The sequence below is a fragment of the Colobus angolensis genome, unplaced genomic scaffold, assembly GCF_000951035.1.
Source record: "Colobus angolensis palliatus isolate OR3802 unplaced genomic scaffold, Cang.pa_1.0 Scaffold4, whole genome shotgun sequence".
In the NCBI taxonomy this organism is placed as follows: Eukaryota; Metazoa; Chordata; class Mammalia; order Primates; family Cercopithecidae; genus Colobus; species Colobus angolensis.
Window position 1 is genome coordinate 7506988 of NW_012117376.1, and position 27516 is coordinate 7534503.

The following is a 27516-nucleotide window of genomic DNA, read 5'->3' on the forward strand; positions in this document are numbered from 1 at the left end:
CCTTTGTCTTCTCTTAATTCCTTTGAAGGAGATGGGTCTGACCAAGCTCTGGTAGCTTAGGTGGGCCACACATTGTTTTACAGCTCGATGACCTCATGGAGAAGCGGAAAGAGAAGCTTGATTCTGTGATTGAATTCAGCATCCCAGACTCTCTGCTGATCCGAAGAATCACAGGAAGGTATTTGTCCCTTGAAGGTCCCTTTTCATGCTTCTCAGAGCTTTGTCAAACTCTGAGAATTGCTCGTGCTTAATCCCAGCCATGAAGCTTAGTGCCATTTCAACACGGATTGATTTTATTTGGTGACATCCACTGAAATGGTGAGATGGGATTGGGATATGGAAAGAAGAGCAAGGAATTTGAAGTCAAATAGCATCTCATTCTTGTCATTTTTTTTTTTTAGACGGAGTCTCACTCTGTCACCCAGGCTGGAGTGCAGTGGCGCTATCTCGGCTCACTGCAACCTCTGCCTCCTGGGTTCAAGCAATTCTCCTACCTCAACCTCCCAAGTAGCTGGGATTACAGGTGTCTGCCACCAGGGCTGGCTAATTTTTTTGTATTTTTAGTAGAGACAGAGTTTCACCATGTTGGCCTGGCTGGTTTTGAACTGACCTCAAGTGATGCGCCTGTCTTGGCCTCCCAAAGTGCTAGGATTACAAGCATGAGCCACTGCTCCCGGCTCTTGTCGCTTTTTTTTTTCTCTTTTTTTTTTTGAGACAGACTCTCACTCTGTCACCCAGGCTGGAGTACAGTGGCGCAATCTTGGCTCACTGCAACCTCTGTCTCCCGGGTTCAAGTAATTCTCCTGTCTCAGCCTCCCAAGTAACTGGGACTACAGGCATGCGCCACCATGCCCGACTAATTTTTGTATTTTTAGTAGAGACAGGGCTTCACCATGTTGGCCATGCTGGTCTCAAAACTTCTGACCTTAAGAGATCCACCCACCTTGGCCTCCCAAAGTGCTGGGATTACAGGCGTGAGCCACTGCACCCCGCCTCTTGTCACTTTTTAACTGTGACCCTAGGCACATTTCTTAACCTGTCTGAGGCTGTTTCCTCACATGTAGAAGGGGGTTGATAACACCTGCTTTGAGGAGCTATTGCACGTGTTAGGTAATATAAAATGCATAGTTCAAAGCCTTGCCTGTATTAGGTGCTTAAGAAATGTTAATTTCTTTACATGTGTATCTCCTCCATTTTAGTGCTCCTTAAATTTGATTTCAGCTGGAGTTGCCATACTTTGCTGGCTTTTTATTAATTATAAAAATCATATAACCATCTGTACAAAGTTTAGAAAATGGAGGAAGAATTTGCTTATAGTACAGCCACTTTGTGTGTGTGTGTGTGTGTGTGTATTTTAGCATGTTTGTTTCTCTATAATAGCATTGAACACAGAAATGCCTCTGCTTTTGGATTCGTTTGTTCTGACAGACCAACGCTGCTTTAGGCTACGGTTTTCTTTACCCTATTTCACTAATCACTGCAGTCTGCTTTGTGCCTTCCAGAAGTATGTCAGAAGCTTTCAACTGCAAATGGACCCTCCATTCCCCCTCTTTATCGTGGGCTGTAGCTTTTTTATGTCTTTGTCATTTTAATGGTGTCTCAGGAAAGTGGTCAGCCCACCATCTTGAACTAGACATCCATGACCATTACTTTTAATTGCTGTGTGATATTTCATAGTAGGCAAAACATTGTTTACTTATTTCCTTATTGTTGTATATTTGTGTTTCTTCCAGTTAGCCACTGTTAAAATGATACTATGGCCATCATAATGCATGTAAATTTTTGGATTAGGGAAAAAATGTTTTCTTATTTCAGACGTTATTACTTTGATTTCCTAATGAGGTTGAATGTCTTTTCCATGTGTTTGTAGTCCACACCTTCAAGGACAGAGACAAACAGTGAATAGACAGTACAGGGTTAGCACTATTATCCTGGAAAGCAATATGAAATACAGTGGGCTCTACTTTGTATTCATTTTCTTTTCAAATGTCCAGGTTACATGTCTCTGGCTATTGCATAGGCTCCTTTAATGAAGGAACTTCTGTTTCTTTGTATCCCTACTGGGCACAGAGCAGACAAAGTTGATGTAGGTCAAGAAGCAGTAGGGTTAACAGTAAAGACATCACCAGGCCTGGGGTCTCTGAGGCACCAAGCACATATTAGCAGAACCAGGTGACACTGGGGACCTTTGATTCTATGGGCCCAGCTTCCTGAGTACCTGCTTCCTGCATAGTACAGGACTAGACCCTGGGAGCAGAGGACCACAAGAGGCTCTAAGATAACCATATAGTGATGCCCATCTCTGACCTCAGAGAGTCGTATATGAAACTTTGGCTATTTAGTGTAGTAGGAAGTCCTGGGGACAGGGAGGAAAGGCTGCCTGGGATAGAGATAACATCAAACTCTTCCTGGATGAAGAGTATTTCAGTGAGACTTTCCCAGAAGGGAGTAGAAGCCAGAATGAATATGGGTTGGGCTTTCGCTGAGGCTAGTAGCAGATGTGTTTGCCCAGTGGCCTTGGGGGCAGGATGGTAGAAGGAATGCTGTTGAGAAGAGCTTTACTGGGGAGATCTGCCAAACCAAAGAGGGTAGACTTGATGGAGTTCAGGACTCATGAGATATTCTCGAGCCACTGGGTGTTGTGGCAAAAACAGTATTCTAAGAACATTAGCTTGGTCCTGGTGTACAAAGTAAATTGGGACAAGGATAAACAGATAGGGATACCATCTAGGAGCCTGTTTATGATCCACATGATGTGATGGAGGTTTCTAACTGAGGTTGGGTGGGAGAGAACAGAGAAATTCTGAAGAACAAACAGCAAGATTGCTGTAAAGGGTTAAAGAGAGAAGACTCAGTCCCTCCATTTGGAAGTAGGTAGTTACTGTAACTTCCTCCCTCACAGAGAGAAGGACCTCCTTGCTTACAGAGCATGTCACTGCTGAAGGTGTTTTTCCAAGTTTACCCAGCAGATGAGTGGCAGGGTTAGCCCTGGAAGCCTGCTTTCTGCCTCCTAGTCAAACATGTTGATGGTTAGAAGAAAATGAGGCAGGAATTAGTCAGTTTAATACGGATCTTGCTTTTTTGTTGTTGTTGTTGTTTGTTTTGAGACAGAGTCTCATTCTGTTGCCCAGGTTGGACACAGATGTTAGCTGTTTGGAGATGCTGGGGAATGAACCCCAGACCTCACACAGGATCTTTTTCAAGTCTGAGATGATACGGACCCCATTGTAACAATCTTCTGAATTAGTTCTGACGTCACTTCTAGTAATTTTGAGTCATTGTTCTGTTTCTTGAATATGAATAGTTGGTGGGTTTTTTTTGTTTTTGTTTTTGTTTTTAAACTTATTCTATATTGTCTCTCTCATATCCTAATTATCCTACCAGTTGGCTCTCTGGTATTATCTTAATACCTGGTACCATCCCAATTTTGTGGATGAGAAAACAGGTGTTTAAAGTGTCACACTGAATGTTGGGCACAGTGGTTCATGCCCGTGATCACAGCATTTGGGGGGCGCCTAAACAGGAGGATTACTTGAGGCCAGGAGTTTGAGACCAGCTTGAGCAACATAGCAAGACCTCGTCTCTACTATAAAGCAAAAAAAATTAGCCAAGTATGGTGGTATGCACCTGTGTTGGTGGTCCCAACTACTTGGGAGGCTGAGGTGGGAGGACTGCTTGAGCTAGGGAGGTCGAGGCTGCACTGAGCCGTGATTAGGCCATTGGACTCCAGCCTGGGTGACAGAGCAAAACTCTATCTCAAAAAAAATAAAAATAAAGTATCATACTCATAGTAGCAGTGATTGTAGATTCCCAGCCCTGATGGTACCTCCGAGCCAGACTCAGTGGCTCATGGAACTATTTTGGTTGGTACTTGAGACCAAACCCATTTTGAGAACTTGGAGAGTGGGGTTTCTTTCATTTACCAAAAGTGGTATTTGTGAATGGCAAAAGAGCAGTGTGTGGGAGTCATATTTGTTGCAGCCTGGCTGCTATGTGCCCTGTGCTGTCTAGAAGGTAAAAAAATATCCTGGTCCACATCTCATGCCCCTACCCCTTCCCAAAGTTGCTGCTGCTGAGCCCAGCAGCCTGCTCTCTCCTCTCCCTGGGTCTCCCAGTGGATGCCATTTCTGAATGAATGCATCAGAGGAATCCTTCCAGGCACTCAAATACTGAAAGGTGCAACCTCACAGTACATGACTGCAGTCCCAGGAACCTTTTCTCCATTTTCCAGTTGGCCTTCTATATCCATGGATTCAAGCATTTGTGAATTAAAAATATTCAGAACCAGACTGGACGCGGTGGCTCACGCCTGTAATCCCAGCACTTTGGGAGGCCAAGGTGGGTGGATCACGAGGTCAGGAGATCGAGACCATCTTGGCTAACATGGTGAAACCCTGTCTCTACTAAAAATACAAAAATTTAGGTGGGCGTGGTGGCAGGTGCCTGTAGTCCCAGCTACTTAGGAGGCTGAGGCAGGAGAATGGCATGAACCTGGGAGGTGGAGCTTGCAGTGAGCTGAGATGGCGCCACTGCACTCCAGCCTGGGCGACAGTGAGACTCTATCTCAAAAAAAAAAAAAAATTCAGAACACAACCACCAATAAATCTAACGTGGGAAAGCTGAAGAAAATAAAAAATAATACAAGTTTTAAAATGCAGTATAGCAATTATTTACATGGCATTTACATTGTATTAGGTATAAATAATCTAGAGATGATTTAAAGTATGCAGGACAACCAGCATGGGCAACATGATGAGACCTCATCTCTACAAAAAATAAAAAAGTTAGACTGGACGTGGTGGCTCACGCCTGTAATCCTAACACTTTCGTAGGCTGAGGTGGGTAGATCACGAGGTCAGGAGTTCGAGACCAGCCTGGCTAACATGGTGAAACCCCATCTCTACTAAATATACAAAAAAATTAGCCAGGCTTGGTGATGGACACCTGTAGTCTCAGCTACTTGGGAGGCTGAGGCAGGAGAATGGTGTGAACCCGGGAGGCAAAACTTGCAGTGAGCAGAGACCACACCACTGTACTCCAGCCTGGGTGACAGAGCGAGAGTCTGTCTCAAAAATAAAATAGAAATAAAATAAATAAAGTACACAAGAGGATATGCATAGGTTATATGGAAATGCTGTACCATTTTATATCAGGGACTTGAGCATCTGTGGATTTTGGTATCCACAGAGGGGGCTCCTGGAACAATCCCCCCATGGATACCAAGGGATGACTGTATAGCTTATTTTCTCTACTGTCACCTCCCTCCTGCCCATAATCCAGTGCCACTTTATGCCATAAATGGACCATCTTCTCCCCCAAAATATGCTGTGATTAACAAAAAAGAAAGTAGCACATTTTACAGAGGTGCTATTTCAATAACCTAAATAGAATTGAATAGATTTTTTATTTATTTATTCATTTTATTTTTTTGAGACAGAGTCTTGCTCTGTCACTCAGGCTGGAGTGCAATGGTGTGATCTCAGTTCACTGCCACCTCCACCCCCAGGTTCAAGCGATCCTCCTGCCTCAGCCTCCCAAGTAGCTGGGATTACAGGTGCCTGCCACCCTGCTAAATTTTTCATATTTTTAGTAGAAACGGACTTTCACCATGTTGGTCAGACTGGTCTCGAACTCCTGACCTCAGGTGATATGCCCACCTTGGCCTCCCAAAGTGTTGGCATCACAGGCATAAGCTGCTGGGCCCAGCCCAAATATTGCTATGCCTGCCAAATGGTGAAAAATACTAGGGAGCTCTAGTCTAATAGACCTTCATGAGAAGAGCAACCATTAGTTAAATAAGCAAACAAACACTTGGTTGGCAGAGAATTGAGAAACCACAGAACTGAAGCAAGGCCTGGCTGCTGAGCAGAGCTTGGCCTGCCTCCTTTCCTTAGGTTTCTAGGCTCCTGTGGTGTGGCCATTCCCAATCAGGAACATGGGCTTGTTGCCTGTGGGGACTCAGCAGAGATGCAGCTACCTGCTATACATTCAGTGCCAAATAAATGCCTTTTGTTGAGTTCTATATTCCATAACTTGTTTAATAAGTCATTTTTCCTGATGACTTGAATATTGCTAACCCTGGGTTAGGGTTAGCAGCCAGGCTGCAACAAATATGACTCCCACACACTGCTCTTTTGCCATTCACAAATACCACTTTTGGTAAATGAAAGAAACCCCACTCTCCAAGTTCTCAAAATGGGATTGGTCTCAAGTACCAACCAAAATTCAAGTCATCAGGGTTAGCCTGTCTTTTATCTGTGTGATCGAAGAGATGTGTTGCATTATCTGGCAGTGTTTGCATCCATGGGAATTATTTTTCCTGTTAGTACCTTCCTGGTTTTGTAACCAAACTAGGTTAGGAAATAGAGTTCATTTATGTGTCCTCTGTCCCCCATAGCACTTTGTACAAATCTGTTAAAGGATTATCACGTTTGTTATTTATTTCCACATTTGTCTCTCCCACTAAGCACTGCTTGTGAACAGGGATCATTACTCATTGCTTTGTAGCCTCTGAATTCAGCTTAAGGCTTGAATGGGATACTTATTAATGTTTGTCGAGTAAATGGGTGAATAGAATAGATGGCTGTGTGAGACCAGCACTAGAGTTCCTTCTCTCAAGTCCTGAATTAGGTAGTTAGGCCAGCCCGTTTGCTCTTCAACCAGATACTCATGATAATATTTGGTCAAAATAGAAAATATACTCTGCCACTGGCATAAGCTCTCCTGAAAGCCCAGTTATTTAGCTGGATTTTCTGCTGGGTGCTGGGTCCTTGCATCCAGGGTCCCTGTCTCTGCTTGTCATTCCGGAGCCCCCTAGAGTGGAGTGCAGGTGCGTACTGTCAGTTAACCTAACTCATATTAATTTGCCGTCTTTCAGGCTGATTCACCCCAAGAGTGGCCGTTCCTACCATGAGGAGTTCAACCCTCCAAAAGAGCCCATGAAAGATGACGTATGTAAACTCAGACAAAAAATGTCCTTTTCTTTCCTTCCCCTTTCTTCACTGTTTTCTTTTTCCTTTATTCTTTCCATCTTCCTTTTATTTCTACCAATATTACTAACTTAGTCATGAAAAATAACACTATCAAGTAAATCATGGCCTGTGTCAGATCTGTTCAGTGTCTCCTCAGGTGGTTTATTGCTTGGCCTCAAGGTTGCTACCAGTGGTACCAGCTTTTTGCAGTGCCCAGATTGTACCTGTCTTCTGTCAAGAGCAGCCCCTTTCTGGCATCATGGCCACCTAAGTGACAGCTAATCAGGAGAAGGTTTCTTAAAAGCCTAGAATTGGAGAGTGGGAAGAGTGTGGCACTGAAGAGAAGTTTGATGACCAGTCCTCCAGAAAAATATTCTCTTTTTATAGTTACTGTGGCTGTACTGTGTCCTGGGGTTTCATACATGGTCACTGCACCATTTGCAATAAAGAGTCTATATGGTCTGTTTTAAAGCATGCAGACAACAGTAAGAATTTCCTGGGTTTACTTTCGTCCTATGAAACAAGTTCATTAGGTCATCCAGGTTCTATAAATACAGGTTCCAGAGCCGTTATGGCAACATAGTCACATTTTGCAAAGCTGCTAATTCTACCATTCAAAGTTCTTTCTCATTTTACTTGCCACTTTTAAAATGTTGATGGGTGACACTCTAGTACATATGCTAAATATTTAAGCAACTAAGATTACAACTGCTAATGTATCTTTGATTTTGATGTATTCTCCTGGTCTTAGGGGCCTTTGACTTCCTTACTTTTGACCCTAGAAGTGTTTATCTTGGAAGCTGGATCACCTGAGCACAAAGATGAGAAAGTCATTGCCTATCTTCCCCTCATGAGCCCCTTTCCTCACAGTTGGTGTTTCTGACAAACTCTCTGACTTCTGTTCACCAGCTGCTCTGCTCCTGGGAGTAGCAAAGTTCTTCATTGGAGAGGGTCTGGATTGCCTGTCTTTGCCTCTGATGGGCTTTGGGAACAGACAGCATCCTGGGCAGAATGGTCCCATCTCAAATCTGCATCTGGCGTGGAATAAGAAAACCTTGCTAACAGTCCCAGCCTTTCATTGCTATCCTTCCTATTCTCAGATCACTGGGGAACCCTTGATTCGTCGATCAGATGATAATGAGAAGGCCTTGAAAATCCGCCTGCAAGCTTACCACACTCAAACCACCCCACTCATAGAGTACTACAGGAAACGGGGGATCCACTCTGCTATCGATGCATCCCAGACCCCTGATGTCGTGTTCGCAAGCATCCTAGCAGCCTTCTCCAAAGCCACATGTAAAGACTTGGTTATGTTTATCTAATGTTGGGTCCAAGAAGAAATTTCTTCCTATCTCTGTGAGGGAATGGGTGGGAATGACAGGACAGGCAAAGAGAAGCTTCCTCAGGCTAGCAAAAATATCATTTGATGTATTGATTAAAAAAGCACTTGCTTGATTTATCTTTGGCGTGTGTGCTACTCTCATCTCATCTGTATGTATGTGTGTTGTGTGTATGTGTGTACATATGTGTTCACTCTCCTATTTTCTAAGTTTTAGGCTAGGTTGCTTTACCAGCTGTTTACTTGTTTTTTGTTGTTGTTTTGAGACAGGGTTTCACTCTGCCACCCAGGCTGGAGTGCAGTGGTGTGATCGTGGTTCACAGCAACCTCTGCCTCCTGGGGCTCAAGCAATTCTCCCACCTCAGCCTCCTGAGCAGCTGGGACTACAGGTGCACGCCATAACACTTGGCTAATTTTTGTACTTTTTGCAGAGACAGGGTTTTGCCAAGTTGCCCAGGCTGGTCTTGAACTCCTGGGCTTAAGCAATCCACCCACCTTGGCCTCCCAAAGTGCCAGGATCACAGATGTGAGCCACCACACCCGGCCCAGCTGTTTACTTTAACCATACTTTTGATTTTATTTTTTGACCAAAATAAACTAACCCAGGTAATCTTCCAGGGGCCACAATTCCAAAACCTCATAGTATTTCTTCCATTTCCAGCAGCTTATTATAAGTCCAGGATCATGTCAAGTCAGGCAGGGTCTCAGTTCCTGATGGTACATTATGGACAGAGAATTCCATTTGTTTTCTAACCCATAATGAAAATCCACATGAGTCAACATGTGAACAGGGATCATTAATTTTTTTCCCCCTAGGTGGAAGGAAAAAGGCGCTTATGTTGCAGGTTATAGAAATTACTGGGAGAGGGTATCATCATAAAAAGAGCCAGGCCAAATTGGAATATTTTTGTGATCTGCATCATGATGCTGAAAAGTAGCGATTATTTGGGAATTGGGTTTGAAAACTGAATTGTTGCCAGAGAATTGAACCAGGTGAAAGGTCCTTTTGAATTCAGATTGTCTTCTGAACATGGAGGCTGAGCATCTGAGAGCAGTCAAATCTACTTCCCCAAAGAGAGACCAGGGTAGGTTTATTTGCTTTTATTTTTAATGTTTGCCTGTTTCCAAGTGTCGACAAAACAGTGTGTGATCTATTCTTGGATTTATTTTGATCAGTATTTACTCAAACCCAGTCTCTCTCCAGGACATAAAACTGAAATCAGATATGTTCTTTTTAAGCCCAAACCCTCTCCCTTCTAGATCCAACCCTTTACCCCTAATTTTATGATGGCTATAGCCATGGACTTCCCCCAAGAAAAGATCACGCAGAAATAAGACCACCTGTGACAGTAACCAGCTTTTATTCATAACCTTAGCTTCCCAACCATTGAGCATTTTCTAAGTTCCCTGCTATGTCTTTTGGTCTCTGGTTTGATTTGTGGCAAACAGATGAAGTAACAGACTACTGTGAAGGACCACAAAAACAGCAGCCTCTGGAAAAACCACTGGAAAGTCAGTGGCAGATCCAGTAAATAATGTCGCCTGCCTCAGCATAATCTGCTGCTGACTCGATTTAGTGGACTCTAAAGTGCCCAGCCTCCTTCTGACCTGAGCTCTCCTGCCATCTGTGAGACTACCAGAGGTCTTATCTGCCGTCCACATGGCAACTGGGCACGAGTACGTGGCCACCTTGCTTCCCTCTTTGCCTGGTCCAAGTGAGTGTCTGCTGCCTCTGTCCTGCCTTGTCTTCCTGACTCTAAACTAACTCCACCCACTCTTAATGGAAACTCAGTCTGGCTTTGTGTGTTTCTGGGAAGCACATGACTTCTGGGAATGGGCAAGGAAGAGGAGTGAAACAAAAACTGTCAGCGATGTGTGCCTGGCCTGGGATCCTTCTCTGGGTGACAGTGGCATCATGAATCTTGGAATCAGCTCCCCTTGCACTAGGGACAATTGTAAGCACTTGGCCTCAAAGTTGAGGTCCCTGAATGTTTGCTAATTGAATGTGCATGATCCTTGCCCAAATATTTGTCATCCATCCACATAGATTCATGTGTACATACAACATGTGCAAGTAATATTTGGGCTGCCCATGAGAACTAGAAGATTCATAGGGAATGCATATACCCTTCTCAGAATGGTTAGAATTCTGTTTTTGCTTCATTTAATTCCAGAATCTTAGCCTCAGCAGGTTCTGCTTTTACCTGTCAGAGAAATGTCCAGTGTTTAATGCATTTGGTTGCTGGGGCTTACATGCCAGCCTCCTTTGATATGTACTTGGTTTTTAAAAACCCATTTTGTTCTCTCTTGTTTCCTCTCTATTTCAGCCTAGTATCAGAAGGCCAGGCGAGACTACACCACTGCTCATCACCCTGCGGCATGATCCCTGCTCTTAGGTGCTGGGCAGAAGGAAAGGGTGGTCAGGGTGAGGATGGTGAGGGAGGGCTGGTGAGGGGCTCAAAGGAATAGTTGGAACAACAGCAGTGTTATTGTAGTGTGGGAGTTTCTTTTATACATGGGAGTTTTTAAAGTGTAAGGGAAAAATTAATTTTTTAAAAAATGCCATGCTTGGAGGGTGGGGGTAGAAATAGAGAGATACAGTATTATTTCTAAGGAATCGGGTTTTCATTTACTCTGGACTGGTGAAAATATTTTTTAAAGCCAGTGCACTAAGACCTCAGCTTTTATCTCAGAACCCCATGGGTTCCAGACCAAGAGTACAGGAAATCAAATTGTTGTCCTGTGTGTCTATAGCTTGCAACAGGGAGGCTTTGATTACTGACCCTGGTTCCACACACTGTAAGATCAAAAAACCGTCTCCACATTTGAAAGAGATGTAAGGTGTATTCATAGGGACGGTGGCTCAACAAATCAAGCATACCGGAATCAAGGGGAGGGGGAAGGGAATGGAATGGAAAGGGAGGCTGATTCCCTTTCCCTGACTTACCACTGATTTACTAGGCTACCTACTCTCATGAGTAACCTCTCACAGCTACGCAGCACATGCCACAATCCTATGCTCTTGCCTTCTTTTATCTGCAGTGTGTGAAGGGACTCTTTTAAATAAATGAGCAAGTGTCCTAAGCTATGTCATCCAAAGATTGTCCTTTCCATGATCAAATCCTGTGACTGGGATCACTCAATAGCACTGTGATGTATTATTTTCAATGAGGTGCCTTTCTTAACTGACCAAATGCTGCCTTGTTTGGCCCCTAAATCAATAAAATGTTAAAATTTGTATCCCCTGTTGTGGCATTTTTTAAGATAATCTAAGCTAGAAAAATGATACTGAATTCTGGACCTGGCTTGGAAGGAAAAGAAGCCCTTTCTTATGGTCACTGGCAGCTGTGTGGTAGGGAGGTTCAAGTATGTACACAAAAGATAAGCGTGCAACCTCTGGACCTTCAGCTCCTATGCAGGCTTTTCTTGAGCCCAGAGACAAGGCAGCTTGGTCTAGTGGAGCTAGCACTGTGCTTGGAGTTCAGGGGACCTAGGACAAATCCCAGCCAGTTAGTTATTCACTCTGCTCCTGTTTCCTCAGCTGAAAAAGGAAGTTGGTTATGCCACCTTCTTGGCCTTAATGGCATTAAATGAAATTTATAAGAAGAAGGTTTTTGCTTAGTACCTGGCACGCAACAGACATTGGATAAATGTTAGTTGGATCCAGATACACACAGAAAAATACCTGCTTCCTGCCAGACTGGATAATTGTTGAATGGACACTTATCCATAGTCTAGAAAGCCAGTGCTTCTAATCCCTAAGCCAGATGTTTGACTACCTTTTCAGTTGCTTCTTTAGCACTCTTTGTTGCTTCTCTGTGTGTCCTAGTTTAAATTCATTTCCTCTCCAGCAAAAGTGAGTTTAAATCATTTGTCCAAACTAAAGCTCTCATGCTTTTGGAAGGGCTGCCTTTGCAAGTGAGTTTTCTGAGAAATGACTGTTGTTCCCAAAACAAGAGGGAGCTGGCTGGAAGCACCACTATTCTTCTTTAGGCATCTTGTTACAGAGAGAGGCAGGATCTTCACTGACATACTAAATCCTGTTCCCTGAACCAGCCCCTCCTTCTTCTGCTCCACTTCCTCACCTCTGCAAAGCCATTTTCAGGTGTCAGCCTTATACTGATTTGCACTGATCTGTTTGTTCCCTGAGCTTTTTAAATGCCCTATGAAAATTTTCTTTCCTCCGTCGGTCATCATGCATCTAATTGCGGGGTCATCATGCATCTAATTGCGGGGAAATGTTTGTCAAACCAGCCTGCGAAGCAGCATGGTGTAGTGAGAAGAATAAACAGAGAAGACTGGGTGAGCTATTGTTTGTTTGCTTCTTTGGGCCTGGGTTTCCTCTTCCAATCTGCAAACCAAGAATGCAGACTAGTCCTACCACTCCCAGAAGACGGACGTTATGCCAGGTACTATGCAAAGGCTTCATGTAACCCTCGACTTCAGGTAACCCTCACACAGCACCCTGTGGAGTCAGAACTGTCCTTCGCTTTTATAGGTGAGGAAACCAGACTCAGAGAGGTGAAGTGGCATTCCTGAGGTCATGCATAAGAGGCAGTCAGGACTGAAACACAGTCTCTAACACTTATCTGTCCCCTTGACCTTGTTGCTGAAGTGATTTAATTACTTGCATAGCTCTGCAGACAGGAAGGGCTGCTCTGAATAAGAGCTCTTTTCTGTGGACACTCAGCACTGCCAGAACTGATTTTAAAGAAGTCACTGCCGGCTCTGAGGGCCTAGGGTATGTGTCTTAGGATCTCCTGTGTGCACAAAGTGTCACTGATAGAACACAGCAGGATGGAGAGCAGCCTCTTCAGAAGCCTCACAAGTCTTTCCTCAGATGAAGACAGAGGGAGTCAGAAGACAGATTTCAACAGCAACTTCACCATGCGACCTTGGGCAAGTTATCTCACCTCATCAGTAGAATGGGAATGATCCCTACCCCTCAAAGGTGCTGATGACACTAGTGTCCAAGATACTCATGTGGGTTGGACTGCCCAGGACACAGCAGATGCTTGGTAAACACAGATGGAAATCAGAGGGAAAACGTAGGCATTGATGAAAGTTGTCTTACTGACCATCTGGAACCAGGCTAAGGATCCCCTAGAAATCAAACCTCTGAAATTATATGCAGAATTCCTTATGTGTTTTCATAATTAATAATAGTCTAATGTATTAAATGCTTAACTGTGTGGGAGGTTCTGCATGCATTATCTCATTTATTCTTCTCAATAACCCCATGGAGGTAAGTACTGCTATTATCTCTATGTCTGTGGGCTTTGAGGTTCAGACATCTGATAATGGCAGAACCAGACCATGAGCCCAAGTCTAGCTCCACACCCCAACCTCTTACCACTGTACCAATTGCTTTGACACTTTGCTGGGGAGAGAGGAAATGATCTCAGAGACACTCATGACACAGAAAAGGCTATGAGCCATGGATCTAAACAAAAGGAGAAACTCGAGTAGGTTTGCTGTGTTACAGTGAAGGACCTGCCACAGGTAAGAAGACCTTTTTCTATTTTGTCATCCTCTGCTGTTTCCTTATTGTTGGTACTAAAGCTCCAATGTGCTGGATTTGCATAGCTCTTAGAATCACCCATATTCCAGAAAGACCAGAGGGGCGAGTTATGTTGGGGGAAAGGAGCCGGTTCCCATCCCCTGTCCTCCATGACTGTCTCCTGGTTCTGGAAAAGGTGGCCAGGGAGGCTGTGTATGCAGGCTTTTGAGGCACAGGCAGTTCTCTCAGACTACAGCTCTGTGTGGCTGATGGTGTTGCATTATTCATAACTCCAGAGGGAGCAGTGTGCTTCTGATGTCTTGGGAATACAGCAGCTCTGTGTTTAGAGTCATCCATGGCAGTGTGACGATGAGCTGCTCTCACAAAGGGCCCCTTCCAGGTGCCCAGTCCAGATTGAGGTGCCCCCAGCAGAAAGCAGGTTGGGAATGGAAAGACAAAGTATCAAAGGGCAAGACAACAATGGGTCTAGATCCTGTGCAGATAGTCCTCAAGCCAGTAAGCCAAACAGATCTGCACTTTGGGGGTAAAGTTGCTATGGAGCAAATAATTTGATTGTGTGGTGTTCTGTAAGGGTGTTCCAGACAAATTCCTCTGAGCTTAGCTAGGAGTTCATTATGCTTCCTGTTTAGCTGGTCTTCTTTCTTCTACTAGATAGGAAATGCTTCATTTTTGGCCGGGCACAGTGGCTCATGCCTGTAATCCCAGCACTTTGGGAGGCTGGGGTATGTGGATCACAAGGTCAGGAGTTTGAGACTAGCCTGGCCAACATGGTGAAACCCTGTCTCTACTAAATATACAAAAAAAATTAGCTGGGCGTGGTGACACACACCTGTAATAGCAACTATTTGGGAGTTTGAGGCAGAAGAATTGCTTGAACCCGGGAGGCGTAGGTTGCAGTGAGCTGAGATCGCACCATTGCACTCCAGCCTAGGCGACAGGGTGAGACTCCGTCTCAAAAAAAGAAAAAGAAATGCTTCATTTTCTACTGTTTTCCTTCTTGCCCTGGCTGTGAGGAAACTCAAAACTACGTCTTGTGTTCAGTTGTTAATCATTCCTCAGCCATGGTTTCTTAATGAAATTCCAACGCCAGTCCAATCTTAGTTCTGTGTTTAGCATTTTTGTACTCGTGTGTGTTGTAAACTGCCTTGAGTCTATTTTGGAAGAGAAGCAGAGTGTAAAGGAAGGGCTAATTATGCAGTACAGGAGATCAGACTGCAGAGAAGAAGGTAGCTTTGTGAAGGAGGTGGGATCTGGGTGACTCCAGGCAGAGGGTGGCAGCATTCCAGCTGAGGGCAGAGCACAAGGGAGGGTATACAGTGGCCACTGGTGCTCTGGGCTGCTTTAACCTCAAGCGGGGGTCTCAAGCAGGGGTCCCCAACTCCCAGGCCATGACTACCACCACCGGCAGGAGGTGAGCGACAGGCAAGTGAGCATTACCACCTGAGCTCTACCTCCTGTCAGATCAGCAGTGGCATTAGATTCCTCATAGAAGCACAAACCCTATTGTGAACTGTGCATGTGAGGCATGTAGGTTGCCTGCTTCTTGTGAAAATCTAATTAATGCCTGATTATCTGAGGTGGAACAGTTTCATCCTGGTCTGTGGAAAAATTGTCTTCCACGAACTAGTCCCCGGTGCCAAAAATGTTGGGGACTGCTGACCTAGAGAACCCCTACCAGAGTTCTTGGGAAATCTGTATCTGGTTAGAGATAAGTTTTCAAACAAAGCACAGTGACCGTAGAAGGGAAGCTTTTCAACTCATGAATAATGTCAAGAATGCAGAAGAGCAAAAGACAAGGATACGTACATAGAGATTTGATGGGCCGCTTTAAGCTCAGCCCATGTGCCACTCTTCCTCCCTCCCCTAAACACACCACAGTCTGTGCTTTGACCATGAATCAGGCAATCCTTTGCTGTGGGGCTGAAGTGGGGGAAGTGCCTCAGTTTTACTGTCAGCTCTCTTTTCCAGTCATGTGTCTAGTGGTGTGGGCATGAGTTCTGGGGATGACAAAGATGGTCTGTGGTTAGATCTTGGCCCTGACGGTAGCTTACTGTGTGCCTTGAGGGAGACACTTAACCTGTAAGCCTCAATGAACTCATCTGTAAAATGAGGGTCATAGCACTCATCTAGAAGAGTGGTGAAGTTCACATGAATTGAGAAATAGCAGCTGCCCAATAAATGATCCTTTCTATGTCCTTTCCCAAGGCCATTTGCTGAGGAAAAAAGGACCTTACTATGGCTACCAGCTATTTCAGAATAGGTATCTTTACCCATTCCTATTCCTTAGTGACACCCCATCCCCCTGGAATTCTGTACCAAACCCAAACAGGTTGCTTTTCACTGGGGTGTTTCCTGAGCTGCCAAATGTGCCCCAGAGTGGAGATGGGAATCAATGTTATCTTCCCCAGGGATGCTGATTCTACTCCAGGCTGGCAGAAGACATTGTGGTCCTGACACGGCAGCCAACCACATAGCGACGTCTTGTCACCCCCAAAGCTTACTGAGAGTAGGACATTCTGTAGTTGAAGATGAGGGACGCATCTTCAACTGCTGAAACCATACCTTGGCCTGGCTGTACCTGCTCCTATCTTGAGGCCAAAATAGGAGGGAGCACAAAATATCATGATGGGGTACATGTTCAACACCAGTGAGGTGCTGGAGTGGGCCGAGAGAGTCTTTAGTGAGAATATGTTGGCTCATGTTTTGGAAATTTTTGAAAATTGTCCTGTGGTAAGGGAATGAGAACAGCACCTCTCTCTTCGTGCTGTTGACAGGATGAGTTCATGTCTATCAGGTGTTTTAGAACAGTGATGCCCATAGTGCTCAGTAAGTGTTTCCTAGCTAGCAGCTCTGGCTCAGCAATTCCAGTCTGTACATGTACCCCAAGGAAATGACTAAGTATGTGCAGAAAACATTCTTTATAACAGGGTTAGAATTGGAAACAACCTAAATTTCCAACAAAAGGGGAGATTGGCTGATTCATTCATGGGATGGAGTCGTATGTGATCACGAAATAAGTCATTTTAAGACAGAAAGATTTTATGATAAATTTATTAAGTGAATAAACAAAGGTTTTAAAACAATACAGAATGGAATTTGCTTTTTTTTTTTTTTTTTTCTCCTGGAGACAGGATCTCCATATGTTGTCCAGGCTGGTCTTGTGCACCACCATGTCTGGGTAAAGAATGGATCTATTTTTAAAAGATAACATTGTATTTTGGAGTAATTTTAAGTTTATAGAAAGGTTCTGAAAATAGTATAGAGAGTTTCTGTATATACTTCACCTAGTTTCCCCTACTGTTAACATTTTACTTGAGTATGGTACATTTGTCAAAACTAAGAGATTAACATTGGTACATTACTAGACTGACAGTATTTGATTTTCACTAGCTTTTCCACTAATGTCTTTTCTATCCAGGCTCCATTGCTTTTGGTTTTTTTTTTTTTTTAATTTAAAAGTTTATGTACATAGAAAAGCATCCGGGTGCATATAGGTGAAAATATTAACAATGATCATAACTGAGTGGTTGAACTAAGGGAGATTTTTGTTTTAAAATTTTTAGTATGTCTTCTAATTTTTCTGTGTTTAACATGTCACATACTTTTTTTTTTTTTTTTTTTTTGAGATGGAGTCTCACTCTGTCGCCCAGGCTGGAGTGCAGTGGTGGGATCTCAGCTCACTGCAAGCTCTGCCTCCCGGGTTTACGCCATTCTCCTGCCTCAGCCTCCGGAGTAGCTGGGACTACAGGCGCCCGCCACCTCGCCCGGCTAGTTTTTTGTAGAGGCGGGATTTCACCATGTTAGCCAGGATGGTCTCGATCTCCTGACCTCGTGACCCGCCCGTCTCGGCCTCCCAAAGTGCTGGGATTAAAGGCTTGAGCCACCGCGCCTGGCCTTTGTCACATACTTTTAAAATACAAAACTAACAACTCAGGCTGAGTTGGTGCCCTCTGATTACCCCTTGTATGGCTATAATGTGTATGTTTAGCGGAGTCCTTTCAAGACTCAGCTAAAGAGGGCAAATGAATAAGTCTGCCTCATCCCTCTTTCCCTATCATGCAGCCCAGGGCCAGGCATGGGAGGAGGCACTGATAATATCTAGTTGAATAATGGGCGAAGTCAGAGAAGTTTATTGCTACCAACTCTCAGAAATTAACTAGTCTTAGCACTCTTTTGTAGTTTGAGGAAACCCAGGCTTATATGTTTCCCCAGTTTAGTGACCCCAGCAGGACAGGACCTGTTTTTAAAGTTTGCAGTCTCGGCTGACTTTTATGCCCATCGCTGAATTAGTTGCTGTGGCCAGGAGCATGGAATATGCCTCTTGGCCAGTCTTGGGTCCACTGACCAGGCCTTCAGATGGCTTCCCAAAGAAAAGTCAGGGTTCTGCTATCCAAAGGAGGTAAGATGGATACTGAGGAAGTTAAATACAACATCAGAGCCATCCCCTAAACACAGGCATTTTAATCTCCAATTCTTTTTGCCATACCATACATCATGCTTGGGCTCCCTGATGAGAATAGTACCACATTAATGCTATTCATTGTTAAATCCTAGCATCCAGCACAGTACTTGTATATAGCAGGGACCTAGTCAACATATAAGTGAATAAATACATCTCTTGGTGACCTAAACAAAATCATTTAACTAGATGTTTAAATCAGAATGCTTTGAGTTGTAAATAACAGAAAACTGGCTTAATAAAGGACATTTGTTGACTCATGTAACTGAAAGTCTAGTGGAGCCCAGCAGTCAGGCATGGTGTGGTCAGGACTTCACTTGTGTGCCAGTCTCATGACTGCCCCCTCAGTATCATCAGGCTTGTCTCTCATGGTAGCAAAATGACTGCAGCAGTTCCAGACGTCACATCTGTACTCTACAACATCCAAAACAAGAGAGAAAATACAGAGACCCTGTATCACAGAATTCCCAGCAAAAGTCCTGAGAGTCACTGTGAACTGAATAAGATTACATGCCCACCTCTGAATCAGCAATTAGTGGCAAGGGTTGTTTACTGGCTTAGCCTAGATCATGTGCCTTGCCCTTATAATTGGGGGGATAGGGGAGGGAGAAAGTAGAATCAGCTTCCCTGAAACTACATGGATTCCTGATGGGAACTGAGACTTTGGGGAAGGGGAAAGCAGTCCGGATCCTGAGGATGTAACCAACAGGAATCCAGCTCGATTGAATACCCTGAATTGTGTGGCATCAATAAGGGCTGCAGGAGTTAGAGGGCAATGAGTGAAGGTTGCAGCAGTCAGAGCAGGGAGGCTTCATGGAGGAGGATGAGAGACTGCAGCCAAACCCTGAAGAGAGAAAAGATTTGGGCAGTGGGGTAGGGAGGTGGAAAGGAAGGAGCATTTCCCATGTGCCTGACATCATGCTGAACCCTCTGTATGCCAGGCATGGTAGATCACCTGAGGTCAGGAGTTTGAGACAAGATTGGCCAACATGGCAAAACCCCGTCTCTACAAAAATACAAAAATTAGCCAGGCATGGTGGTGCACTCCTTTAGTCCCAGCTACTCAGGAGACTGAGGTGGGGGAATTGCCTGAACTCGGGAGGCAGAGGTTGCAGTGAGCCAAGATTGTGCCACTGCACTCCAGCCTGGGTGATAAAGCAAAACTCCATCTCAAAAAAAAAAATTCTCTGTATACATTATCTCAATTAACCCTTACAGTGACCTGCAAGTTTGGTATCATCATTATCCCCATTTTACAGATGAGAAACTGAAACCCAGCGGTCACATAGTAAGTGTTGAGGTTGAGACTGGGACCCAGCCTGTCTGGCTGAGAAGCTTGTGCCTAGAGCTATAAAGCTGGTGAGTAAAGTAGACAGTGGTCACCTGGGAAGTTTGCATTAGTTAAGGAAGTGGCCTGACCTCGGGTCATCACAGAGATAGTGCAGAATGTGAAGTTCTTCCCTCAGCTGTGCTGTTTTCAGGGCAGCAGGGATCAGAACCAAAGCACAGTTCCTTTGAAAGTTTGCCAAACTCTGACCTTAACTATGTGAAACCTTGTGCCTTCCCTCCTCACCAGATGGATTCTTCAGACCAGGTCTAGGTCCTGGTTCTGCTCCTCACTTAGGTGGCCTTGAATGTATCACTCACACTTTTGAGCCTCAGTTTCTCCATTTGCAAAATAGTCACAGTAATACCACATTTGTTGATTCAACAGATTTACTCTTGCCTTATCTTTGCTGGGCCTGGGAGACCAAGAAACAAAGATGAATGAGACATTGCCTGCCCCCAAGGACCTCCCAGTCTAGCAGAGGAGATGGGTATAAAATCGGAGAGACTTGTGGAGAGCAGTGGAAAACAGATCAGGAAGCGATCAGCTTAGCTTAAGTGGATCTGGGAAGGCCTCAAAGTAGGGGACATCTGAGCCACACCTTGAAGGGTTAGTAGGAGTTTGCCAGGCAGCCACTGAGGGCAGAGTTTTGTGAGAATCAGATAAGCTGTGTCAAATTAAATGTGTTTTATAAATTGGGCTGCCTTTCCCTTCTAGGTTCATACCTCAGCTTGCATTGCTGCCGTAGGAAACAAAGAAATGCCCTAGAAACCCCTCCCTGGGCCGAGAGTTCCTAGAATTAGGGACTGGGGAAGAGTTTTGCCTGCATGCTAAAGTCTAGGCTCATCATCTTGCCACACGAGGCCTGTCTGGCTTCATGTTTCTCTTAATTTTACGTTCACACAAAACCACCACCTAGAGTTCCATGAAATCAGTACCTCCCTGTTTCTCCTCCTATGTCTCCTTCCTCTCCACACCCACCTGGCAACCTCTAATTTGTCTCCTGGAAATGTGATTGGCCCACACTCCACTCACGCAGCCTCTGCACCCTTTTATTTGTAAATACATGAACTCATCTTCTCCAGGGGACTGGGGCTCCTTCAAAGACAAAGAGTAGGTCTCAATCTCTACCCTGCCATGCCTAGCACCGACTGATCAGAGCTGCATCTCTGATGCAGGGATGGGTAGTTAGGAGTCTCACTTCTTCCACAAATATTGAGCTTCTGCCACGGGCCTGCTGGCATCGAGTCAGGCAAAAAGAATTCAGGAAGCAAAGGGTACAATCTAACCCTGGAAGCACTCACAGTCCAGAGAGAAACTCACATGTAAACAGTCCATTGTAATACTGGGTGATGTGTGCTGGGATGAAAGGATATCTGGAACATGAAGGGGACACAGGAGAGATCAACTACTTTGGGCACACGGGAAATTGAGCAGGAATCTGCTAGGTGGTGAAAGAAAGACACTAGAGCTTGTACGAGGCATGGAAGCATGAAAAAGCACAGCAGGTTCCAGGGTCAGTATGCGTATGGCTGAAGGAACTTGGGAAGAATGGAAGTGCGTGGGAGAAGCAGCTAGGGAAGCAGGCAGAGAACAAGGAAGAGCAGACCTTACTGTCATTCGAAGGGTTTGGACACATTTTAGAGCCCATTATTGAAGCTTTTCAAGCAGGGAAGGGATGATGTAGTCAGTTTGTGTTTTAATGTGGAGTAGGAGAGAGAGGCCAGGGGTCTTCTGTTAGCCCAAGGATTTTGACCACTTAATAGTATTAACGGCCGGGCGCGGTGGCTCAAGCCTGTAATCCCAGCACTTTCGGAGGCCGAGACGGGTGGATCACGAGATCAGGAGATCAAGACCATCCTGGCCAACACGGTGAAACCCCGTCTCTACTAAAAAATACAAAAAACTAGCCGGGCGAGATGGCAGGCGCCTGTAGTCCCAGCTACTCGGGAGGCTGAGGCAGGAGAATGGCGTAAACCCGGGAGGCGGAACTTGCAGTGAGCCGAGATCACACCACTGCACTCCAGCCTGGGCGACAGAGCGACACTCCGTCTCACACACACTCAAAAAAATAGTATTAACAACAGTTAACATTTAACTCTGATTACTCTCTGCAGGCCCCATTCTAATTACCCTATGCATTTATTTTATTTTATTTTTTTGAGATAGAGCCTTACTGTGTTGCCCAGGCTGGAGTGCAGTGGCATGATCTCCACTCACTGCAACCTGCACCTCCTGGGTTCAAACGATTCTCATGCCTCAGCCTCCCAAGTAACTGAGACTGTAGGCGCACACCACCATGCCCAGCTAATTTTTATATTTTTAGTAAAGATGGGTTTTCGCCATGTTGGCCAGGCTGGTCTCAAACTCCTGGCCTCAAGCAGTCCACCCACCTTGGCCTCCCAAAGTGCTGGGATTACAGGCATGAGCCACCATGCCCACCTTATGCATTTTAAATGATTTCATTCTCCCAGGGCCCTAAGAGACAGATACTATTATTCTCACTTTAAGGTTCAAAAACTGAGGCATAAAAAAATTAAATAACTTGCATAACTTGGTAAATGGCGGGCCTGACTGCACTCTGACTGGCGCACTTCAGGGCCTGTGCTTTTAGTTACTGTGCTGGGTAGGATCTCATCGTCGTCACAGTAATAATGATATGCTAATGAACATTTGTCGAACTCATATTCCATACTGTGTTTTGCTCTGTGGGCTGCAGATTGTTACCTTGGGTTTAACCAGGTTCTAATCAGGTTGGCAAGGACACTGTCCACCTGGGAGACCAGCCTCAGAGCCCACAGTCCAATAGAGACGCTACTCCAGGTCTTGCTGTGTCTGAACTGCCCGTAGGGAAGTGGCCTGGCTACCTCCCCAAATTGCTGATGTCATGACCTTTAACAGGGGCAGCCAGAGCCTCGTGCTGCCTTTGGCTGAGAGCCGGGCCAGAGGGGCTGAGCCAGAGTGGAGTGAGCAGCTGCATGGGTGGGCCCCTGAGGCCTCCAGACACCCTGGCTCAATGCCTGGACACTGTTCAAGGCTGCTGCAGCCAGAGCTGGGGACCAAGCACCAGGACCCCTGAGTTCCAGGCCCAACTTCATGGCTGATGTGCTGCGAGACCTTGGGCAAATCCCTACCCCTTCATTGGCCTCAGTTTCCTGGAAGGCAGTTGAATAAAATTGCTCCTGTCTGTGACCTTCCTCCCTCATAGCATCTATGACAGGCTGGACATTTGGGATACCACAAAGTAGTCCCGCCTGCATAGAACCCAGGCCCCAGGTTATTTAGGATCTCTCCTTGGTACCAAGCCCTGCTGGGCACTGGGGCCACAGAGAGGAGCTGAGCTGATCCCTGCCTTGAAGTAGCTCCCTGCTTGTTGTCAGGGGGTGATAGGGGTCGGGAGTAGGGAGCGAGTGGAGCGAGACAGACAGGAAAACCAGCCATCAACCCAGTGTGATAAGTGCTGCACTGCATAGAGAGAAGGAAATGCTGCACTGCATACAGAGAAGGAAGTACTGCACTGCGTAGCGAGAAGGATGCCCAAGGAGCTGCAGGGTTCCATGGAGAGAGCAACTGACTGCCTGCAATGTCCTGGATGGCTTCCCTATAGAAAGGACATGGAGCTACTGCATCTTCCAGGTAGAGAAGGGGATATACTTTCCTATTGAGGGAACAACCTGCACAATGGTCTGGAGACAGAAAAGACCAGGTGCGTTGAGGAAAGGGTGAGCTCCGCATTGCAGATGGTGGGGAGAGTGTGTGAGGAGATGGGGCTACAGGGCATTTGGGAGGCAGCAGGGTCTGGATTGAGTACCAAGTTCCTGAGCCACAGCTCAAGGTCCAAGGCTACAAGGAGCAGAGCCCACACACAGGCTTCACAGGCACTGGGGAGGGCCTTGAGCCTCTGGAGTCCCAGCTTGGTAACATTGTTCCTCCTGCTGCTTGCATTTCCCCGTGTCTGATACTTCCTCCCTTTCCTGGAGGCCAAAGGCCACCCTGTGCCTTCCTGTTCAGGGGACTCTGCCCCCTTCCAACCTCAGGTAAAGTTCTTCACAGGGTAGCCCATGCATTCCAAATGCCTCATACTTGTGGGTCTCATCATCTACCTTCTGGGTTTCTCCAGCAGCCTAGCGAGGCAGTCGAGACTGAAAGAACTTGTAGGTGATACAGAAACGGAGCACCTATGGGCCAGGCCCCATGTTGGCCTCTGGAGCACAGGCCAGACAAAATTCTTGCTGGGAGCCCTCAGTCTAGCTGGGAAGACAGATGCTAAAGATGTGATCATACCAATAAGCTGACCTCCCTGCACAGACAGGGAAGGTATCCCTGAGTTGCAGTTTGAACATGAGGTTCTAGAGGACCGCCTTCCTGAAGCAGCACAGAAAGAGTGTTACCAAGTACGAGATGACTTGTTTCAGGTCATCTGGCCAGTGAGGGAGGTCTGGGGCCAAAACTCTGATCTGTCTGACTCAAGGCCCACTAATTTGCAGTTCCCTCCCACTGGTATTTTTCTCCCATTATTCAAATGTCAACAGCAAAGAATTTTCATATCTTTAATACTGCTGGATCCTCTGTGAGATAGGGCCCACTCTCCCTAGTCAGAGGCATACAGACCTGGGAAGTCTAAGTGATTCATCCGTGGTCACAACAAGGTCAGAACTAGGATGAGAACACACATCTCTGGGCTGTAGGATAACCTGGTGAGATCATGGAGGAAAATTGTTGCTGTCTTTCCCAGCTTTGCTCTGAGCCAGGCTACCCTTGAATGACAGACACACGTTCCCAGTTATTTCCCAGGGACTTTCCTGGAAAACAACTTCCTGGAGGAATACCATAGTGGCCTGAGAGATATATTCGACTTGGGAGCAACCCTGTTCTGATCCCGAGGGTGCCCAGGGTCCCCAGAGCTCACAGCAGACATTCAGAGCAAATTATGGTATTTCTGCACTTGAGATTGCAAACAGAACTGCTTTTGGATGAAATGGAGCATGAGCCCATTCCAGGCAAGCAGTGCAGGCCCCTCTAATCTCTCTAAGGGATGTGGGTGCCACCATCAGAGACCTGTAAGCTATGGGAAGCTCCAAGCCCTTGAACACTGCATTCTGAAGCCCTGAAGTGGGAGGGGGTATCTTTGGGCCCTAAGAGGGTCTTGATCCCATTCAAGAGCTTTTGTGGTACTGGGAGGGCCTCTAGGCCCTTAGGGAAAAGACTTGGGTTCTGGTGACGAGTTTTTAGAGGACCTGGGAGGGGATTCTAACAATAACAGATCACTTGTCAGCAAGCTGGGAGCAGTTGAAGTGTTTGAATATATTTAGGGTCATATATTTGCCATGTCTATAGTTTCTTCAGTCCCTTTCATTCCCAGAGCACCCACACTTTGATTGTCTTATACATTCCACTTTGACCCTCAGAGCTGCCTTTTATGGAGCTAAAAACAATTCAAGAGATGGAAGATAGAAATGAAAATTGCAGGACGGGCACAGTGGCTCACGCTTGTAATCTCAGCACTTTGAGAGGCCAGGGCGGGAGGATTGCTTGAGCCCAAGAGATCAAGACCAGCCTGGGCAGCATAGTGGGACCTTATCTCTACAAAAAAGTAAAAAATCAGCCAGGTGTGGTGCCATATACCTGTAGTCCTAGCTACCTGAGAGGCTGAGGTGGGAGGATTGCTTGAGCCCTGAAAGTCAAGGTTGCAGTGAGCCGAGATTGTGCCACTGCACTCCAGCCTAGGTGACAGAGCAAGACCCTGTCTCAAAAAAATAAAAAAGAAGAAGGCCGGCTGCGGTGGTTCACACCTGTAATCCCAGCACTTTGGGGGGCCAAGGTGGGTGGATCACCTGAGGTCAGGAGTTCGAGACCAGCCTGGCCAACATGGTGAAACGCCATCTCTACTAAAAATACAAAAATTAGCCAGGTGTGGGGGTACATGCCTGTAATCCCAGCTACTTGGGAGGCTGAGGCAGGAGAATCGCTTGAACCTGGGACACAGAGGTTGCAGGGAGCCAAGATCGCGCCACTGCTCTCCAGCCTGGGTGACAGAGCAAGATCCTGTTCCAAAAAAAAAAAAAAAGAAGGAAAAGGAGAAAGAAATGAAGAGTAGAAGGAAGGAAGGGAGGGAGGAAGGGAAAAAGAAAGAGGAGGAAGAGAGAAGAAAAGGAAAAGAAATGAGTGCTGCCTAAGGCCCCACAGAGAGATACACATCTGAAATCAGATCCAGCCCTTTCCTGCCTACCCTAGACCTGACCCTTTCCTGTCGCCTCCATCTGCCATTGCACCGTCCGCCAACCTGCAGGTCCCAACCTCCTGCTGAGTTGGAAACCTTAGATACCAAAGAACTAACCCCCACTCCCCACTGGGCATCTCCTTTCTGAAAAAGCCCTGGCCAGGAAGGCCTGGGGGCTTTAATCTTGGCTCTGTCTCCTTCCCAGAGTTGCAGTGAGTTTTCAGTGAGATCAAGGATCTTAAAAGTGCTCCAGAACCTGAAAAATGTTGAAAGAACACGACGAAGGGGAAACTACCACTCTATTGTTTTATATAGAGATGAGTGATTTGGAGCCAGGCCTTCCAAGAGGTCACAGTTTGGAGGGAGGCAGACATACAGACCCCAAGCCCCAATGTGACATGGATAATGCAATAGCCAAAGGACGTGCAAGGCATTGTGAGGGCACAGACAGCTCCTAGGGGAGTCAGAAAGCCTTGAGAAGGGCACACATTGGAGATGGGTCCTGAGGACATGTGAAAGTTTACCAGGTAGACGAAAGAGAATATGTGTATTTTAAGGGAGGGAACAGCTTGTACAAAGTCATGGAGGCTGGAAAGGGAATGGTGTCCAGTGAGAGTGTCCAGTCAGTGATGGACAAAATCAGTTTTGGCAAGGTGGGCCAGGGCAGAGCAGAGCATGGCCTTGAAATACTTGCAAAGAAGATTTAGAGTTCTTTTCAGTAAATAATGGTAATTATTCTTTAGAAAAAAGAAAAAAGAAGTCTCGCTCTGTTGCCCAGGCTGGAGTGTAGTGGTCTGATCTCGGCTCAGTGCAATCTCTGCCTCCCAGGTTCAAGCGATTCTCCTGCCTCAGCCTCCTGAGTAGCTGGGATTACATGCGGGTGCTACCACGCCCAGCTAATTTTTGTATTTTTAGTAGAAACGGGGTTTCACCATGTTGGTCAGGCTGGTCTTGAACTCCTGACCTTGTGATCCACCCGCCTCAGCCTCCCAAAGTGCTGAGATTATAGGCATGAGCCACCGCACCTGGCCAATAATGGGAATTCTAAAGCAGGGAAGTGGTCCTTGTGCTAGAAATTATTATTTCCTTTTTTTTTTTTTTTTTTTTTTTGAGACAGAGTCTCGCTCTGTCGCCCAGGCTGTAGTGCAGTGGCCAGATCTCAGCTCACTGCAAGCTCCGCCTCCCGGGTTTACGCCATTCTCCTGCCTCAGCCTCCCGAGTAGCTGGGACTACAGGCACCCGCCGCCTCGCCCGGCTAGTTTTTTGTATTTTTTAGTAGAGACGGGGTGTCACCGTGTTAGCCAGGATAGTCTCAATCTCCTGACCTTGTGATCCGCCCGTCTGGGCCTCCCAAAGTGCTGGGATTACAGGCTTGAGCCACCGCGCCCGGCCTCCTATTTCCATTTTTTACAGATTTCAAAACAGAGACTCAGAAGGAGCAGCAAATTGCCCAAGGCCTCTCTACTAGGCAGGGAAACAGAACCAATAAGCTCTATATGTATCACGCTAGGCCAGCAAGTGCCAAGATCTGCAGAGTGAGTCTGCAAGCTGGAGACCCAGGAGAGTGGTTTAGTTCCAGTCCAAGTCCAAAGTTATCTGGGTATCCCATGGTGCAGTCGGACTGACACCATCAAATTGTGAAATGGCTAAAACTAACCATTACATCTAAAAAGTGGCAT

At 45.9% G+C, this 27516-nt stretch overlaps 1 protein-coding gene across 9 annotated transcripts in view; it reads left to right on the forward strand.

Annotated features, from left to right (window-relative positions):
• The window catches only part of AK2 (adenylate kinase 2), a 29572-nt gene extending 16071 nt beyond the window's left edge, over nucleotides 1-13501 (forward strand). For 4 of the 9 annotated variants that reach the window (XM_011955385.1, XM_011955392.1, XM_011955390.1 and 1 more), the window contains 3 exons: nucleotides 84-178; nucleotides 6878-6950; nucleotides 8072-12616. In XM_011955385.1, the coding sequence (XP_011810775.1) occupies nucleotides 84-178; nucleotides 6878-6950; nucleotides 8072-8293 (390 nt within the window). In that variant the 3' untranslated portion in view covers nucleotides 8294-12616. Of the gene's footprint in view, nucleotides 1-83; nucleotides 179-6877; nucleotides 6951-8071 lie in introns of all 9 variants that reach the window. The other 5 variants (XM_011955386.1, XM_011955393.1, XM_011955387.1 and 2 more) reach the window with 4 other exon arrangements.
• The last annotated feature ends 14015 nt before the right edge of the window (nucleotides 13502-27516 follow it).